The sequence below is a fragment of the Argiope bruennichi genome, chromosome 4 (assembly GCF_947563725.1).
Source record: "Argiope bruennichi chromosome 4, qqArgBrue1.1, whole genome shotgun sequence".
NCBI classification, from domain to species: domain Eukaryota; kingdom Metazoa; phylum Arthropoda; class Arachnida; order Araneae; family Araneidae; genus Argiope; species Argiope bruennichi.
The window spans coordinates 100,515,783-100,535,628 of NC_079154.1; the positions used below are offsets into that span (position 1 = coordinate 100,515,783).

The 19,846-nt window shown below is 28.0% G+C and overlaps 2 protein-coding genes across 2 annotated transcripts in view; one reads left to right on the forward strand and one right to left on the reverse strand.

Annotated features, from left to right (window-relative positions):
• The first annotated feature begins 970 nt into the window (after positions 1 to 970).
• LOC129966796 (reelin domain-containing protein 1-like) lies at positions 971 to 15,892 on the forward strand. Its single transcript, XM_056081359.1, has 3 exons — positions 971 to 1,240; positions 10,509 to 10,716; positions 15,603 to 15,892. The coding sequence occupies exons 1-3, from the start codon at positions 1,039 to 1,041 to the stop codon at positions 15,745 to 15,747; spliced, it is 555 nt and encodes a 184-aa protein (XP_055937334.1). The 5' UTR covers positions 971 to 1,038; the 3' UTR covers positions 15,748 to 15,892.
• Positions 15,893 to 18,776: 2,884 nt separating this feature from the next.
• Positions 18,777 to 19,846, reverse strand: part of LOC129965778 (tyrosine 3-monooxygenase-like) — a 59,610-nt gene continuing 58,540 nt past the window's right edge. Inside the window, exon 13 of the mRNA XM_056079954.1 lies at positions 18,777 to 19,523. Coding sequence (XP_055935929.1) covers positions 19,349 to 19,523 — 175 coding nt within the window. The 3' untranslated portion in view covers positions 18,777 to 19,348. The remainder of the gene's footprint in view (positions 19,524 to 19,846) is intronic.

Sequence of the window (19,846 nt, forward strand, 5' to 3'; positions counted from 1 at the left end):
ATGTTTTGTTTCAAAATGTGAAATTGGTGTTTTAATAGGTTACACGCAAAGATCACCGTCATATTTTATCTTCACAAAATGTTTCAGTTTTTCTCATTCATAAAAACATTTACAAACAAAATAATATACAATAGGTCATTGCTAATTAAGTATATTTTAACTGGTCAAATGTCATACACACAGCGATTTCATCCATCTTGGCAAAATAAATGTCTCATTTGGGCTCAAGAGTTCATACAGAAATGGCAAATTAGCTATTCAACTTTTGTTTCTTCCATTGCAAGGCAGAAAAGAGTGGAAAGAAAAAATAAAAAGAAAAGAGAAAGGAAGAGAGAGAGAGAGAAAGAGAACAACAACAACAACAACAAAAAAAATACTACGCCAAGCGAGTAAAGACAGCAGCAAAAGAGAAATTCCCATTCAGAACTTGAAGACAACACGCCCATCATCAAAAGTTAATGACTTTCGGTGCTTGATTCCGGAAAGGTTGACTCGTGACGGAAAAACAAAGCCTACGGTGGAGAGAGAGAGAAAAAAGAAATCGAGAAGGCAGAGAAAATAAAAAAGAACGAAAAAGACTAGGCTAAATGTGATCCGCAAGACGAAGAACACTCATTTTTCAACCTGCAAGAGAGTTCACCAAGTCGTTTAACTCGGTGTTGTGAATTGAATGTCGATTCGTTTAATGCATTATCTATAAAAAAGGCTAAGAATCATTGGCAGCTGTTTAAACATTTAATTAAATATTCATTCAGCTGGTTTCATTTCGAAACGACATAATTTAATATATAATGTATCAAAATGATTTCTAAACATAATTGTGTATTCATATACAATAGATTAATCTTAGTTTAAATACATGATATCTGTGGATTAGAACAGAATTAAAAGAATCTTTACAATCATTAGAATGCTGCTTCATCATATTCGAACAGAAACTGAAAATTAATAACAATTTAGCTGGGATTAATAAATGTTCTTTCTGTAATAAAAGGAAGATCGCTTTTGAAGAAAATTTTGCTCAATCATTTTTTTGGAATGCTCGTCTATTTGATTTTCTGTTGCCTTCTGCTGCTACATTCAGCCACAGCATTTCATTCAGGAGCACCGGTAGAAGCATGCGAGTCGACTCTTCCAAGACATCTCCATACCTCTCCTAAACCTGCTTCTGAATCTCCATACATATTTACTGCTTCTGCTCGACATTTTTATCCAGATTCAAAAAGGAGAAAAATTAAAGGTAAGGATTTAATTTTAGGTAACTGGTTTGCTGGACTGTTATTATTTTACTTTTTAAATGGTTTTTTTAGTAATATAATTCTAATTTATAGATGAAGCTTGATCCAACTAAAAATATCTATGCTTTATCAGAGGCTGATAATTTATTTTTTCAATTAAAAAGATTAAATTACAATCCCCCTTTTTCCTTGAAGCTACTAAAAGAAATTTTGATATCAGTACTAAAGAAAACATTTTGAAGGGATTAAGAGATATTGCTTTCTGTGTCTGGGAGAAAAGAACAACATAATTCTGGTTTTTTTTAAAGCAATGATAAAGATATTTTCAGAAGTTTTATATTATTTTTCCAGAAGTATGAAATTAAAAAAATTTTATTTTATCTTATTTGAGTTACTTAAATTTTCCAACATTTTAGCTCATTTCCAAAAAAAATTAAGTTGATTTGCTTCGAAATTGATAGTAAATATTTAAACAAGAATAATCTTACAGAATTACAAAACTTTTTTTTACTTAGATGCATTTCTCTAAGGATTGTTTATAAATAAATATAATAAAATTATTTTTAACATAGAATATATTACGAAAAATATTTGAATATACATTGAATTATTTAGATAAGTTTTGTCTTGACTAGTAATTAGAAATGTTATCTTTCTTCTGCGTTTTACACATTTATGATTACATTAGAAAACTTTTTTTCCCACGACATTCTATTTTATTTTAAAAAATGATAATGATTTAATGATAAAAAATAATTTGATATGATTTACGACATACTTTTTAAAAAAATATTGTAAATTATACAGTTTTCAAAGTAGACCTATTATTGTTTTTCAACATGTTAAAGGACTTTCAATAAAATACTAACTTTCCGATAGTTTATTGAGTATTTTTTGTCTCATATTCATAATTGTAGGAAAATGCAGAAAGATCATGTAATAAAATGTAAATTTAAAATTTTGTAATTCTAAATTAAAACCTTTCCATGAATTCATACATTGATAAGCATCTCTGTTTTAAAAATTATTGAATTTCCTATTGTGATTAAAGCTATAATTTCTGCATCAGAAAAAATATTTCTTTAAATTAATGCACAGATTATTTTAAAATTTCGTGAGATCTTGCACCTTACATTGCTGAATTAAGTTTTTATTTATTGCGCATTTAATTTTTAATTAATTTTTTTACTTAAGAAAAAAAATAATGTATGAAAAATAAATGAAATACTTAAAAATAAATAACAAAGAAAATTTAATACAATAAATTAAAATGCCATAATCAAAGTAAATAAGGGGTACAAATAAAGCAACTAAGGGGTGGCGAAAGAAATTTTTAAAAACCTAAAAATGCTATGGAAAATTAAGGGCTTTTCACCTTTTCGTTCTTTTAACCCTTTCTAGGGCCGTGGGAAGTATGCTTCCCACCAAATTTATCAATCTCTGTATGAAATTATGTAGGTTGGCGTAAGTTCTGACAAATTTTTTTTATTAAGTCAGAAACTTAGATGCTTCAGTTCTTTATCTCAAACAAAATGATGTGTCTTGATTTGTTACTTAATTATTAATTAACCAAATTAATTAATTAATCAAATTAAATTTATGTAATAAGCTAAATGAATCCCTTTTCTTATTCTAATTTCAAGCCTAAAAATATTTTAACATAAATATGACTAGAAAAAAATGGCCCTTTAAAGGGTTAAAGTGATTATTACTTACTTATTGCATAACTTTATTTATGCCAATACAAGACCTTGTCCAGATATTTTATTAAGCAAAAGATAAATTTTCTTTTTTGTTTGTAATCCTAATTAGATTCACCTTCAACTCAAAGGTAGCATATGCAGAACTGATTAAAATTTTAATATTCAATTACTTTACCAGAAATTGATCAAATATTTTTCCAAAAAGAAATTTTAAATTGCTTATAAAACGCGACTACATCCTTTTTAGACGGAAAATGGTGGTATCATATGAATTAAAATTCTTTAAAATTTTTAATGAATTGAATTCTTTTTGTATTTTATTGAGCTGGAATAATAATAGTGAATACAGAGCCTGAACAATAATTTAAATTTTTTTTTTCAGATTATACATACGCATCTATTTGTTCATCAAAACATAATTATGATTGAAATTTTATTTGTGGCTTTTAGCCTAAAATTGCATTAGTCAACACATTTTGATCAAAAGTAGGCGATGAAGTAAGGTTATTTTTCTTAAGAACGAATTCGAATTTTATTTTCTCATATACGAACAAAAAATGAGAGAGACACACAGAAAGAAAGCAGTTTAGTTCTTAAAAAGCTAAAAAAAGAAGAAAAAAGATTTCAGGTTTTAATAAATACTCACAGTTAAATCTTTCACAGACGTAAAGCACATTTTTTTGAATTAGTCTGCGAAAATAATAAATAAATCTTCATTAGTTATCTCTCCTGGATTTTCACATATAATTAGAAATCAATACCTTCTTTTCTATCCTTCTATTCTTTGTCGTCACAAGTATCGTCGCAAGTATCGTCACAAGTATCGTCACATCGTCACAAGTATCGTCGCAGCAGTTCATAAACATGACTGCTTAGCTATGTCTTCCGTATGTAGTAACAGCATTATGGTGTATTTCGTGTTTTGTAATGTAATAAAGAAAACTGAGTATGCATTTCGAAAACTTCCTTTCCACCAATGGGAATCAAAATTTGAAACAGATGTACAAAAATCGTCGAAAGCATCAACACAGCAACTCATAAACATGAATGCCCAATTCTGACTTTAGTATGTAATAACAGCATTAAGGTGTGTTTCGTAATGTAATAGAGAAAACTGAGTATGCAATTCGGAAAGCTTCCTATCCACCAATGAGATTCAAATTTGAAACAAATTTACAATTTTAGCAAGGAAATTGCATATTAATTCTTTTTCTATCAACATCGTTGCGTTCTTGAAATAACAAACTCAAATATACTCGAACATATAGAGTAGCAAATGGGTCCCTCTTCCAAAAGTTTGGTCCAAAATTTAATACATTTTTACAATTCTGATGCTAAATCTATATACCAAATTCCATCCTTATAGATCTTTCTGTTATTCAGTTATCGTGATCCCATCACATGCATATGAACAGAAAGACTGACTGCCAAACAATAAATTTCATTCGAATTTCGATGGAAGTCTGCAAATTTGATGCTAAGACTATATACTAATTTTCATCGCTTTAATTCGATGCATTTCTGAGATATCGTGATAATATTGTAGTTTAGTTGTATTAACGTCCCGTTTTAAAGCAAAATTAGAGCTACTTTGGGACGAATCTCACAATTTTGAACCGCGGTCAGATGTTGAGGCCGATACCTGAGCTGCACGCTTATACGACGGTTCTTCGGTGGAACCGGGTACCGAAGATGAGATTTTATCATCAAGTCACCGTTGCCCTTATCGTGCTGCCCTTATCACCGATGTCTACTTAACGTGACAGGCTTAATTCCCAAAACGTGTTTCAGAAAGGTTCAAATTACGTTTCAGAGAGGTTTGAAATATGGGGGGGGGGTCGTCAAAATCTCCTGGTCGATTGATTGCTTTGACGATTGTAACACTTTCTCTCTGCATATTTCGTATATGAAAAGTAAAAAAAAGGACAATCAGGGAGATTATAAATACGGTCTTTTGCGTGTAAATTTTAATTCTATATGAAATCCGTTCAATCGATTAAGCTTCTGCGGGGCAGTCTATTTTTGTGCGATTGAAAGCGATAATTAAAGGTTACTCCAAGTCAAAAAACTTCTTCTCGTATTATCTAATAAATTACGTCTTTATTGTATGCCACTGGCGAAAGAGCCTATTTGAAGCCATTTTCGCGTGTCTTTTTTTTTTTTTTTTTGGCGATTAATCGCTAGGTTGCAGTTTATGTATAAGTACCAGAAAACCTAATGCGCATTTTGAAAAAAAATTCTGATTTATTGAAAACAAATTTTGGCACAGAATTACAATTGTAGTCACAATATCAGATGCCAAATCGCACATATTTTAGTCGCTACTTCTTTTTTTTATTTATTGTTATTTTTGTATATATTCGATTATTCTGTTTACATTCTTGTGAAAATAAATACTGACTGATGATCAGAACTTTGAAGGATTTGGTTTCAAATTAGTGCACAAATTTTATATCTACACTTTAAATGTTAAATTTGTGTACTAAATTCAATCCATTTAGCTTTTTCCACTTTGTAGTTATCATCTTAATTTGCGCACCGACCAAATCTCTATGATTTGATTTCATTCAAAATTTGACAGGAATCTATAAATTTCATGGAAAGAACCACATACCAAATTTCATTCATCTACTTCAAATTTATCGTATTTACGGACAAGCAAATAGAGAAAAAACCGAATGAAATTCGAAAAAATAATTTTTTGAGATTGTAGCGGTTTTGAAACGTGTTCATCAAAATCGTGATCGAATTTTGTGATAATACTTTCTTTTTGTATATTTCATATAGCAGAAAGTAAAAATAGTACACAATAAATTTCGCATCATTAAACAAATATTTTTACAAATTTTAAGATGGTTTGAAAAATATTTTTAGCAATACATTTCCGAAGTAACAATAGGAAACCTTTAAAAAACAATTTGTTAATGAAAAATATAATCTCGGATATTCTAAAAGAGCTTTTATATCTGTAACAAGCATATGAGAATCTCAACGAGAAAAAAAAATATTATCCTGGTTCCTGATTTTTTAAAAAGAATTTATTTGTCTACAGTGAATAGAGGGATATAAAAGAAATCAAAACTATTATTCTACTTATTGATTTACGTGATATTTTGAGCAAAACTTTCACGCTTTCGATAGAAAACTAAGATTTTTCGGGGTGCATCTTGGTTATTTACTTTCAAGTATGTGAACTGAAAAACCCATTCCTACTTACAATAACGACATAAATTTTGAACTTAAGTGAGGGCATACTTCCAGTTTTATTGTTCTCGAAAGTAAACACTAGTATTTTGAGGCAATGACATTTTGTAAGCTTATCACAATGGAATATAAAATTCGTTTACTATTCCTTAGATGATTAATGGAAGCGTGTCGTGTGTAGTGAATTGTTCAGAATTTTATTTGAGAAATCTCTTAAAAAACTATGCGATAAGATTCAAAGGGACCCTGTTTATCTTTCGTACGAATGCGATATGTTTTTACATAGAACTTCGTATTTAAGGTATCCGACTAGGTTGAAAACATGAATTTGGATGAAAATTCGCATTTTTATTATTTTACAGTTTTAAAAAATAGGTACGTTTATCTTTTTTATGTCTATGTCAATTAGAAGCCAATTTATAGCAAACTATTGACATGTAAGGGATGCTTTTTTGGTAAAATCCTAGATGGACCCACTTCTTGGCGACTTATTTGAAATCTCGCCAAGTTGACTACTAATTGAATATTTATTATTATTATTATTTTTCAATTAAAAGCGATACTTGAAGGCCAGAAATAATAATAAAAAATAAATATAATAAATAATAATAATAAAATAAAATAAATATAATAAAAAATAAAATAAAATAAAATAAAATAAAAATATAATAAAAAAATGAAATAAATATAATAAAAAATAAAATAAAAAATAAATAAATAAAATAAATATAATGAAAAAATAAAATAAAATAAATAAAATAAAAATAAATAAAAAAAAATCCGTCTAGATTGCCACATTTCAAAAAATACTCAAGATATCTGAATGAAATTTATAATTAGTGCTCTTTATCTTATGAAGTATGTAATAAACTATAGATTTGATATTGAATGTTCTTGAAGTGGATTTATAATTGTTTGATGTAAATATTGTTGGAAAAAAATCCAAAATTTCATAGATAATTTCATATATTACATACAGAAATTTTTTTTGAATATGTTTCTCAGATAATAGTTACATTCTGAGGTAAATTATTATTTATTTAATTTTACTTATTTAATGTTACAAAGAAAAAGGAAAAACTGTAACAAATTTTTTCCTAAGAACAATCCTAGTTTTTGTAAATAAATATTAAAATTTACATCAAAATATTCCTTTTCTTCAGAAGTTACGTATATATTTTATTTCCTTTTTATTTATCCTTTTATTAATAAAAAGATCATAAACATTAAATTAAATATTTTTTTTGAAAATTCTTCTCCTATCCTAGTCGGATTTCTTAAATTTCTCTTTTTGAATATCCATAATCAAATTAATAATTTTTATATTTTATTAGTTAGGATTGATTTTTGATTCAATTAGAAATAAGATATCTATGCAAATTTTACCATGTACTGTAATCTATATGTATTAAGATAAACGTTTGTTTGAATGTTTTTTTTTAATATACATTTTTTTTGTTCGAACATGATGAAATTTATCGTGTATGCTTCTAAAGGCAAGAAAAATGTCATTATGAATTTTTTGACTTCATTAAAATATAGATTAATTAAAAAAATAAAGAAATACTTGGTGCTTTGTAGCTGTATTTTTTCAAAATATTATCTCTCATTTATATTGTCTAGGAAAGATTAATATTTTAATACAATCAGTTTCATTTCCGTAAAATTTATCATCTGATTTTAATAAATTTTTGAAATATAATTTCATACACGATCGATAACAATGTTCTTTTCGTTATTCCGATAAAATTACGATTAATTTCATGATTCTGTAAACCATTCAATCATGTACATTTGCCAACATTATGATTGAGATAAAGAAATTTTTTTCTATGAAAATTAATTTCGAATTAATATTTTTACTTCTTTTTTTTTATGGTATGCATATAATAAGCTCAACTTGAGGTGAATCCTTGACATAATGACTTTTTACGAAAAAAAAAATAAAGAAGTAGAAGAAAAAGGAGACGGAAAAATATAAATATATAGAATTGTCAAGATTTAATTTTGTTTGTTATGTTGAAAATGATCGATATGCTTGCTCGATTCTTTAAATCGGACAATAATGAATTAATTTTTTTTACATATAAACTAACGCCAACTATAATTATGAACGAATTATCATTTTAAACTATAACTTCTTTGAAAAAGAAATTAAAATAAAATACCAACCCAAAATTAAATATTACTAAGCGAAGTGAACAATCGTAGCCTGAATAATCCCATTTTTCAATTTCTTTTCGGGATTAAAAAGTTTTCCAGATTTATCCCTGTTTGCAATGAAACACATCACCTCATTCATTGATTATTAATCAATGGATTCAATTGCCGGCGTCCTGGCATAGGGGTAGCGCGTCTTCCCCGTGATCTGGGCGTCCCGGGTTCGAGTCCCGGTTTGGGCATGGTTGTTCTTCTGTTGTTCTACCTGTGAGATGTGTGAGTGTGCCCTCCTGTAAAAAGGGGTTGTGCAAGCGAATGAGTGATGCGTGAGTAGCAAAGTCGTACTCTTCGCCCTAGTTGGCGCTGCTATAAAAAATAAGAGACGTCCCCCTCAGGCTTAAATCGCTGTCTTCGTAACAGCGGGCTTGTCAGTGGCAAGTGCCATAAGAAAACAAACAAAAACAACAATGGATTCAATTGATTATTAATCAATAAATAGGTCATAAGGAAATTTACTAGATGTAACATTTTTTTTTAAAATCAACTAGATTCGATTCAAATCTAGTTGATCAATTTTCTCAACTAGTTGCTATAGATGAAAATTAATAAAAAAGAATTAATTTAATATTATTTCGGTTATTATTATTATTATTTCGGTATTATTACTGTTATTTTGGATAGTAAAATATTTTAGAAATTTAATAGTTTATTGCAATCGAATATATTTCCTTGAAAATGAATTAAATTATTATTATTTTTTAAAATTTCGTTCCGTATTTTTTCTGTTCAGAGCCTTTACCAGAATCCCCGTTGTATAACTTCCCAAGATGAAATTCAGAAAATGTAGTCAATTTATGTTAATTGCTATGCTTTAATTTACTAATTTATATTTTAAATGTCAAATTATTTTATTAAATATACCTTTTCTAAAAAGTTATTGGGCAATTTATGGCATTCAAAGAATAAATTTATTTTAATAGCGTTCCAGAACAAATGGCTTCTATTTCATTATGAAGCAACCATTATTTGCAATAGCCAATTCATTATTAGACTGAAGATGGAAACAATTATTTTCATAATTACGCCTTGAAGCTTTCAGCGAAAAGGAAGCAATCTTCCATATGGAAATTTTTAATGATTGATTAGTAGCAATTACAGCAGCAGAGAGTTGTTGATGACCTCGTAATTATCAGTGTAAGGAATGTATACTAATTTAAATACCTGACAGGAAAATTTCGCCAGACTTTCTTTTGACTTGTTAAAATACACTGGAATATTTTAATACCTCCATTCGTCATCTGAATATCTTTCACCTTTAACATATCTTTATGATCTTCTAATCTAAGGTATCGCTTCATTTAGAAGTGAGCAAAAATATTTTCTGAAAATGTAGCTTTTTAGTTTGTTTAAATGATTACTTTTTATAAATGTTTCATAAAAATATGAATTATATTTAATTAAGAATTAATCTGTCTAGGTTAGTTCTAATCTAATGGGAACGACAGATAGAAAACTCAACTATAAAAAACTCTACATTTTTAGGTTGTTCCTTTATATTAAAAGTCGTTATCAAAAGAGAGTATGACTTTAAGAGAGCCCTTTAAATAAAATTTAAGAGCTAAAATCATGTATATAATGTTACAGTCGATTAGGTAGTGAAATTTTGTTTTGTATATATCAGAAATTTTTGATAAGATGGATTCCTACGGTGGCTTCGGAAGCAGAGGGCTTCAGGTTCCAGACCCAATTCCCTTAAAGAACCATCGTGTAAGTGGATCTGGTGCACGCTAAATACATCGGGGCCAAACGTCCTCCAGCTAGTGTGGTGTGGAAGTTGGGGGAGGGGGTTCCAGCTCAGGTGTCGTGCTTGTCCTCTGACCGCTGTTCAAAATTACAAAGTCCGTCCCAAAATTGCACTTATGTTGATTTAAAATGGGACTTTAATATGACTAAACTAAACTTTGATAGGATAGAATGACTAGATAGTGAAAAGTTGATATGTATTTTACATAAATATTAATAAGATAAAATTTTTGTGTAAAGAATCCATTAAAAATGTAATAAAACTATCAATACATAAGAATAACAGTCAATTCCAATTGTACATGTTCAGAATGCAGATAAATGCTTCTTTATAATGTCTGAAACATAGGATTTTAATTCAGCTAAACACCTTTTGATGATGATGTATTTATATTCCTAGTGAAAATCCGAGGAGCTCCATTTAAAGGATTCTTTGTCGTGGCTCTTGATGCTGACACCCATGAAAGAATTGGCTCATTTTTGGACGCTACTGGAATGGAAGCAGTGCCATGTTCTGCAGTTACGCACACGGATGGGAGACCGAAAATAATGGCTACGATGCTATGGCAACCTCCCACAGACAGAAAAAGAGGAGAAGTCTTATTCATGTGAGTATATTGACACTTTCAAATAAACTCACCCCATCTCTTGCAAATTTTTAGAATTTAGCCCTCATTTCTTTCCCTGTATATTAAAGTAATTCCTTCCTTATTCTGTAAATTACTGTTGTTTGTTATCATGCAACCAATACTGATACAAGATCCTGATCTGGCAATAACATTACTTCGTCTTTTGGTGAGTTCCATTGGTCGTATAAATTAAAATCTTCTCTTATGTGTTTAATACATTCACACCTGCTATCTAATTAGTTCATGCCTACTATCTAATTAGATGATCTTTCCTCTGCAGTAATTAAGATATATCAAAGAAAGGATCATCGCGGTTTTATTTAGATACTATACGGTTCGAATTACTTGAGACAAGTAAAAAAAAACAATTTTTTTTTCTAAAACCTGTTTTTAATCATTACATACCTTAAGTTGAATGATAAATTCCTATGTTAGTACGGAATATGTCCTCCTTCAGCAGAAATGACCTCTTCAACACGTCTTGGCATTGACTTCATTAGTGTAGCGTACATATTCTTGACTTCATCTACGTGAAACCCCATTTGTATAGAACTTTTTATCATTTGTTCTGTTGTCGTGAAATTCATCTTAGCTAAACGATTCTTGAGGATATGCCATAAATTCTCAATGGGATTTATCTCTGGGGAATTACCAGGCCAATCAAACACTTTTATTTTATTTTCCCGCTCCAAAGTCTGGACCAGTTTCGAAGTCTGACAAGGGACCAAGTCATTTAGAAATGTTGCGTCAAATATTTTCGTGAATGGAACAATCCTACTGCGTAATATCTCTATATATTTGACAAAATCATCATGCCTTTAAGAGGAACTAAGCTTCCAATGCCATTTGTTGTGACCCCCCCCCAAAAAAAAATATCTGTTTAGAAGGGTGTTTTACAGTCTACTAGATATGATCTGGTAGCAGAGTTTCATTTTCATTGAATCAGTACATAGTGTATCCATATATGTGTTATTGTAAATAAACTGTTTTCTTTATCAAATTAATCTATAACATTCATTTCGTATTCATCACAAATATTTTATTTTCATTAACGGAAAATAACGGACTTAAATTTTCCTCTGAAGAAATCAATAACTTTACTTTTTTTCTTTTATATTCAATTAATTCACAAATATTTTCTATTTTGTGAGTCAAATGTCTTCACCATTCCATGATAATTTTATAGAAACTCGCATTTTAGTTGAGTGTTTCTATTTCCCATTTTTATTACAAGAAATTTTTATAATTTATCTTCTTTAAACATATGAGATTAAACATCAATAACATGATTGCTAATGTTCTTTCTACTTACTGAATTTTATGCAGTCATTGCAGCTTATAAATACTTCTTTATATAATGGTTCATTAAAGGTCATTATTCTTTTTCACACTTTCACATCTCATGAATTAAAATATTATCTCCCTTAATAATTATATTTCACGATTTCATTATAATTTCAAATGAATTGCATCCATTTTGATCATCTTTACGTTGAACAAAATTTTATTTGACCTTTTTTTTGTTACAAATAGTGGCTTCTGCGACTTTTTTCTTATCTTAATCGAATCTGGAAAATGTCCTACACTTTTTAAATGTAATTTTTCAAGTAAACAAAAGTATTAGCAAATAAAGAATTGATCATAAAAGACCGAGATTTTGCATGAATTATTTACCTTCGTATGATTATCAAATTATAAAAAAAGGAACTGGGCTTATGAATTATTGCAATGGTTAACAGTCAGTGACGAGTTTCTGTCTAGACAGCCTCCAGACAGTCTGATCTTACGCACACAAGTCAATTAAAAATGTTACTAGCCCAGTTGTCAAATAAATAAAATTTCTGAAAATATAAATTCTTTGGATTGTAAGATATTAGAATAATTATAACATTTTGCATGTATAATTCATCTGGCTCCTATATACATTTCATTACGTTCACTTAGTTATTATAGGATTTATAAAATCAAAATAACATTTGTGCAAATGTGAATAGACGTAGAATGTCATGAAATCAAAAATCATAATAAATAAAAAATATATATACGCAAAATATATTCAGAAAATTATTAAAAAATAACTAACGTGTTGATAAAACTAAAATTATATTAAAATTTCGAATTAAATTTAACAGTTTATTAACAATAAATATCTACCAATATATATTCTGTCTTATGCCGCGAATCGTTTAAATCCCTCACTGTTTGTAACATAACTGATAGAAATATATTAAAAGTTATAAATTTATTCAGTAGTCACAAAAAAGTTTTGAAAGGTGCAGATTTATCCTTGGGATTGTCTTTGACCCATTGCCTTAGATTTATTGAATATTACAGAACAGTTCTCGATGTCTGCAAGGTTAGGTTTGCGATCTATGACCTATGGATTGTCACTCGGATTTTTGATGCGAGTTTAGTTTAATGGTCCTTACATCTTCCCGAATAAATCTTCGTTTCGAGGACAAGTAAGACAGAAGAAAGACTCTGTTTGAACTTATGAGGATTTTTTTCTTTTCTTTTTTTTTTAAATATACGGTTTACATTGTCATAGTAAAGATGATAGAGAAACAGATTGCTATTTTATTAAGGTTGTATACACGATCATATTATAAATTTAAAACTTATTTATATGGCATGCTTGCTTCACGGTGGCATCTTTTGAACCTTAGAAAATAATTTAGCTATCAATGGGCACCTAACTTACTTTAACAAATCATGAATGATCTCCAGTTTTTTCTATGTAATATTCGAATTTAAAATTAAGTAAATCACTATGACACATTTCTGATTTAATCAGAGATGATGATTCAGATCCTAATGAATCGCATCATATTTCAAGGAAGTTTTACTCACTAATGGTACAGAGTGATAAGAGAAAACTAAATCTTGTTTGCAATCAGATATTTTATTTATAATCAATTATTACAATCAATGTATGTCGATTCTAGCTGCCGTCTGATCGCATTCTGATTGTGATTGCTATATGACCTTGATTACCTTCGATTCATCTCGGTGTAATACAAATTCTTATATTAACAAGATTATTATCGTGTGAAAACATGACGTTGTTTGGTTTGGGGTTTTTGAAGAATCAAAATGCACGGGCAGAAAATTGGCGATTTATCGCTATTGAGGCATCAATTTTTGGCTTTTGGGGTCACTAAAAATGAAAAAGAAGGTTGTCATATTTGGCAACTTATTACCAACAAAAAGTACAATTTCGAACGAATTGTTCGCCATATACCTGATTCTCCTGTCTGGCCAATAAAGGGCAAGATCATAAGAAGTTATCGCCCGAAGAAGTACATAGAAAAAATAGAGATGAACGTAAAACAGCGGGGCGAAGTATCGAAAGTTATATTATATATTATATAGATGTGGTAATGACTATGATGACATTACACACTATATTTTCCATTGCCCTATTCTTCATCATTTAAGAAAAATTATTAAACCTCATCTAAATATTTATCAAATTCTATTAAATAATAAATTGACTTTAGAAGCTCCAACTATCTTGGATTTCCTATATCATAATGAAAGTAAGATTTTCCAAATTGAATAATAATTTAACCTAGTTGTCAACCAAGTCATAACCAAGCACTGTTAAAAGTGGGTAGTATCTTGTGAGTATAAGAAAAAAATTCAAAAATAACTCTATTTGGCTTTTTGTTCCTGATCAAGGACTCTACCTGACTGAGCCACTGTATATATTTATTTTTATGTGTTATTTATTTTTTCATTTATTTACTTATTTTTTCATTTGTTTATTTATATTTTTTCATTTATTTTTTTGTTTTCAAAGCTTAAACTGCCTATTTTCGGTAAATTTTATTATTTACTGATTATATTTCAATGATACTGTTGCTATGGGATAATATGTAGGCTCTTCTGCTTGAGCCATTTAGACCTTTCCCACATTTTCTTTTTATGCCTGCTACTTTTTTTTTAATTACAGTTTTTTTTTGTCTGGCTGATTTTAGCTTCTAGTACACAAGCATATGAAAGATTTTTTGGAATAGCTAGTCCTTTGATAGCTATTTAAATTCTATTTTTTTTTATTTTAAGCTTTTTACCGGTGTAACGTCACTTTTGGCACACACCTAATCAACAAAAGCAGAAGTGAGAAAAAACGAAATAAATTATCCCTGGTCTTATATAATATCAGATTTCTGACACGCGTCGATTATGATTGGAATGTCTCACACGTGGCGACCTTGATAAGAGAAACAGAGGGTTCCATTAGAAGAATCTGTTTACATCAGCGCTTCTCTATGCCTTCACTCGGCACGTGGGAATAGCTCAAGCAATAATTTTTACAAAGCTTCAGTTGAATTAATTAGAAAGAAAAAGTGGAATAGGATCAGGAAATAAGAGAATATTTAGAATTTGAAATGGGTTGAAGTAGGCTAAAAATTTAGGAAATTAATTAGGATTAAATTAAGTTTTAAAATATCATTATATATATATATATATATATATATATATATATATATATATATTCTTTTTTCATCTCCCTATTTGATGCTTCTACTTATTTTCAAAAGCAATGGTGAAATTAAAGTCAAATCATGTATAGCGAAATCATGTATTAAATTAAATATACCATATAAATTTGCATTTTTAAATACTAAATACTTTTGATTGCCTTAAATTTAATTTATGATCGAAAATTTTTAATTTGCAATAGCCCCATTTGAATGAAAAATATATTAAAAAGTCATAAATTTATAGTATTCATATATAAGAAAGAGAATTTTCATAAGAAGAGGTTTAATTTTATTGCTTTTAGAACGGAATCAGTTTCGAACTATTTTATTGACATTTTAATATATTATAACTTATTAAATCATAATTTCTATTTTCAGGGGAACAATATTGGAATCATTTTCTTCTTATTATAGTGGACAGATTGCAACTCTCCGAAGAATGAAAAACAGAAAGCCACAAGTTGATTGCAATGATTTTTCTTCGTGTGCGAATTCAACTATAACGAGGAATAAAATAACGTAGAATAACATGGACAAGACCTGTAAATATTTATAAGAAAGCCATATTTTAAAATGAAGAATATTTTATTTTTAGCAATGGTATATGATTAATTAATTGATGCTTCTTCAAAAGGAGAGAAAACGAGATTCACTGAAATTAAATTTTATATCAGTATATGGAGCATTGTTTCTATCTATTGTTTCATACAATCTTTTCTATGTATAGATTTCTATATCATAAATATAAAAGTCTTTCATGTTTTAAAGTATAATTTTCTAATGTGATTTATCAAGGTGTTAGAAGATAAGTAATTAAATTATTTGAAAAAGAAATGTGGTTATAGCATTTCAATGAAAATGATCAGTCGAATAAACGATAAGTACAGAAACACTACTAAGTATAAACTGGAAAATTAGAATTAAAATAAAATTTAAAACGTGATGATAACAATCGATGATAATACACATATAAATTTAAAAAAAATTTATATGTGTATTATCATCGATTATTATAACTTTAAATGAATAATATCACAAATAAGAATAATATAAATTTTCAAACATAATGAGAAAAACGTTTGAATAAGAGATATTAACAACAATTACTTCAATTATTGAACCTCTTTTAATGATTGATTATCAATAAAATTATCTGAAATAATTCAGAATCTTTCTGCTTAAAATAAATGAAATAAAAATCTTTTGAATTTTTTTTAATTAATGAAGACATTTATTATGCATGTATTTTATTGCATTATGAATTGCACAACAATACATGATATATCATTTTTTATACATAATATAAAATGTATAATACATATATGATTCCATTTTTGATACAAATGATATGTGATATATATATGTCGATACAAAAATTGACATGGTGTAAAATTTTAAAAAATGCAATGTATTTATACAACCATTTTACATACCTATTTCAAAAATTGCAATACAAACATAGAAAGTTTGAAACCTAGTAAAAAATAATTACATTTTAATACTTAATAAAATAATTATATTCTTAACATACATTTCAATACATAAGATGTTTTAATATATGTATTATTTTTTACAAAGAAAAATACACTGAAAAGGAATTATTTACAAAAAGTAGCCTTCAGATTAGTTTAAAGAAATTCGTTTTAAAGATGGAAATTTGCATAATATTTCCATGCATCTAGTTATTAATTCAAAAATCATTAATAAAAATCTATGTTTATGATATCGTTCAATGTTTATTTTATATTATATCACCAAAAATATAGTATTCATTGAATAGCTGTTTATTATATAAGCATATATTTAATATAGTTAGCATATACAGTTTGAAATAATGAAAATTATGAAGTATAAAATTACTAGACATTTGTGAGAAGTATTATTGACTAAATATTATTTGTCTGAAAATTCGATTTTTTTCATCTGCCAAAAGAAGATTTTCCAGGCACGAAGTCTGTCGAAGTCTGAATGTTGTACTAAGTGTAGAAACTGTTTTCAGACACTGAAAGACTTCACGCTCTTTCACATGTGTCAATCGATTTTGTTTTTACCAAAATAGGACCAATTTCTTTAATTCATTACCGATCATGCTTCCTAGAACCAAAACCACCCTTCAAACAATATATATTTTGATATATAACGCTTAATGCAAAGCGTAAAACGCTTTGCCCTCGTTATCTCATGAACAGGATAACTAAAGTAATTTTGTTTGGGTTTTAACTGGCTTGAAATATATTGTTAGAAATGTAAAAATATCAGACGAGTTCGTAAATGGACCATCTAGCTCAAACGGTGTACGAATGGTAGGGGGTTGAAATTTTCATTTCGCTATACCTTTCTTAATATTGAAGATATAAAAATAAATGCAATTAGCCAAATTAGGGCCTCATTAAGACGAACAACTTTAGTTTTTCTATAACTGCAATATCTTAGAAATTATGGGGTGAAAATTGATTTTCAAGCCCTAATTTTGACTGTTTCTAACATCAACAATTTATGTTGCCAGATAGTAACTTACATGTTAAGGAATGTACGTTTGCCTTCCAATTTACCTAGAGGAAATTTTATTCTTCATATTTCCCCTATGATGAGTAAAATTGTCCAAAAATGATAGGCAAGGGATTTCGAAAGGTACAGCAAATGATTTCTCATCATGAATATTTGTTTATAAGGCGTCTTGTACAACGATAAAAAAATTCAGCTTAATCCAAACAAGTGGTTATAGAATAACAACCAATTTCGTTCATGATATGATCTTTTTCCTTTGATGTGATATCTTTTTCTTTTCATGGTATGATCTTTTTTCTGTATTGACGAACACAAAATAGAACGCATTGTGCCATCACTGGAACGGTTCTCGTGTAAAACCAAAAACAGATTTCATGCAATATCGAATTTAGTTTTATGGTCCCGACATTTTACCAGATGCCATAATAATATGAAAATCATTATAGAAATAATGCAATTTTTCTTAAAAACAGGAAATATTCTTAACAGTTCAATGTAGATATATATGACAGAAGACTCAAAGGGTATTAATATTTTCAAAAATTGTTATTTTCAATTTGTTTCATAATTATTAAATTAAAATAATGATTACTTACATCTAAGAAAGGATAAAACAGTTTCTTCATGGTTAAATTCAAAATGTTTCTAAAATAATAATTCTAAATTTAAAATCTGCTAAGTATAATTAATTTTCAGGTTTAAAACAGGCTGGTTTGTGATTTAAATATCCTCTGATCCAGTTATTTCAATTTCCTCTATTTACAATTTATTAAAAACTATTTAAAATGATGAATTTATTTCAAAAGTTATTTTCTACCTCTTAATAATTTTAAATATAGATGTAATCTCCTATCTTTCAGACAGTTAAGTACACTTTAAGTAAGTTGTTCTTAAAAATATTGCTTGATCATTTTTTTAAGTAAGTGGACTATTATTGACATTTTTATTTAATAAAATGAATGATTATATTTCTTACATTTAATAGAAAAAAATAGTAATAATAATTTATTATTATTAATTATGATAAAAAAATTCTTGCTTTCATAATCAAATTCTTTAACAACAATTCTTATTTTAATAGTACTTAATCAAAACTAAATGGGATTTTCTACGTTATGCTTTTATTGCTTTTCATATGTTGAACAGTGCAGGAAATTACAACTATTACTTCTAGAATCTAAATATATTCTTCTTTTAATGGTAAATTCTTGATTAATACTACGTGAAATTTCTACTTTATGATGATATTCTGTTGTATTTTTATTGGCGTTATCATTACGATAAATAATTCAATGGACAAATAACTCTTAATGCTACTTGGAATTATTTACTTAAATACTTATATTCTGTTCAGCTACACCACAATTCATAAATCACATAATGCTGCCAATTTCTTCATCTAAATAGCATTTTCCTACACTTAAAATACATGATTCTAATTAATATATTTTTATACAATACTAAAAATCTTTGTTCGCACAAATACAATAAAACGAATATACCTGTTTCAAGATACGAATATATCTCTTACTCAAGAATGTGCATTTGATTTATAAGAGTGCAAAAACATAGCTTCACAAGACAGATATCAGAAAACCACTCTTGTGATCATCGCTTCATTCTTTGGATCCTTTTAAACGGCTTATTGCAGTAGTTAATGTTGAGATTTGCAATTTCATGGATTCTACAGCATGTTCTATTAGCTCAAGTGAATCCATTTCTTTCACAGATTCTGTATAGGGATCGTATACTATGTTATACTCTCGGTGAAAATGGGAATTCACAAAATTTCTGCAAAAGAAGTATGATATGTAGATTATTTAAAGATGAAATTATGGATTCAATATTATATCATATGATATTAAACTCTGTATTGAATTTTTTGTATGGCTATGTTTGGATTTGTATTTTACAGATTTGTATTTTTTAATTATGTTGTATAGTGATTTTATATGATGTGTCTTGTGAAATAAATTTATTTTTGCATACAAGTGTTGTTATTTTACAGTTTTATTCGAAGATTATCCTGCATAGTTCACATCAATTACTGAAAAACACAATTAAATGGTTTTTTTATTCAAAAAAATAAATAAATAAAATTCATTCAATGTAAC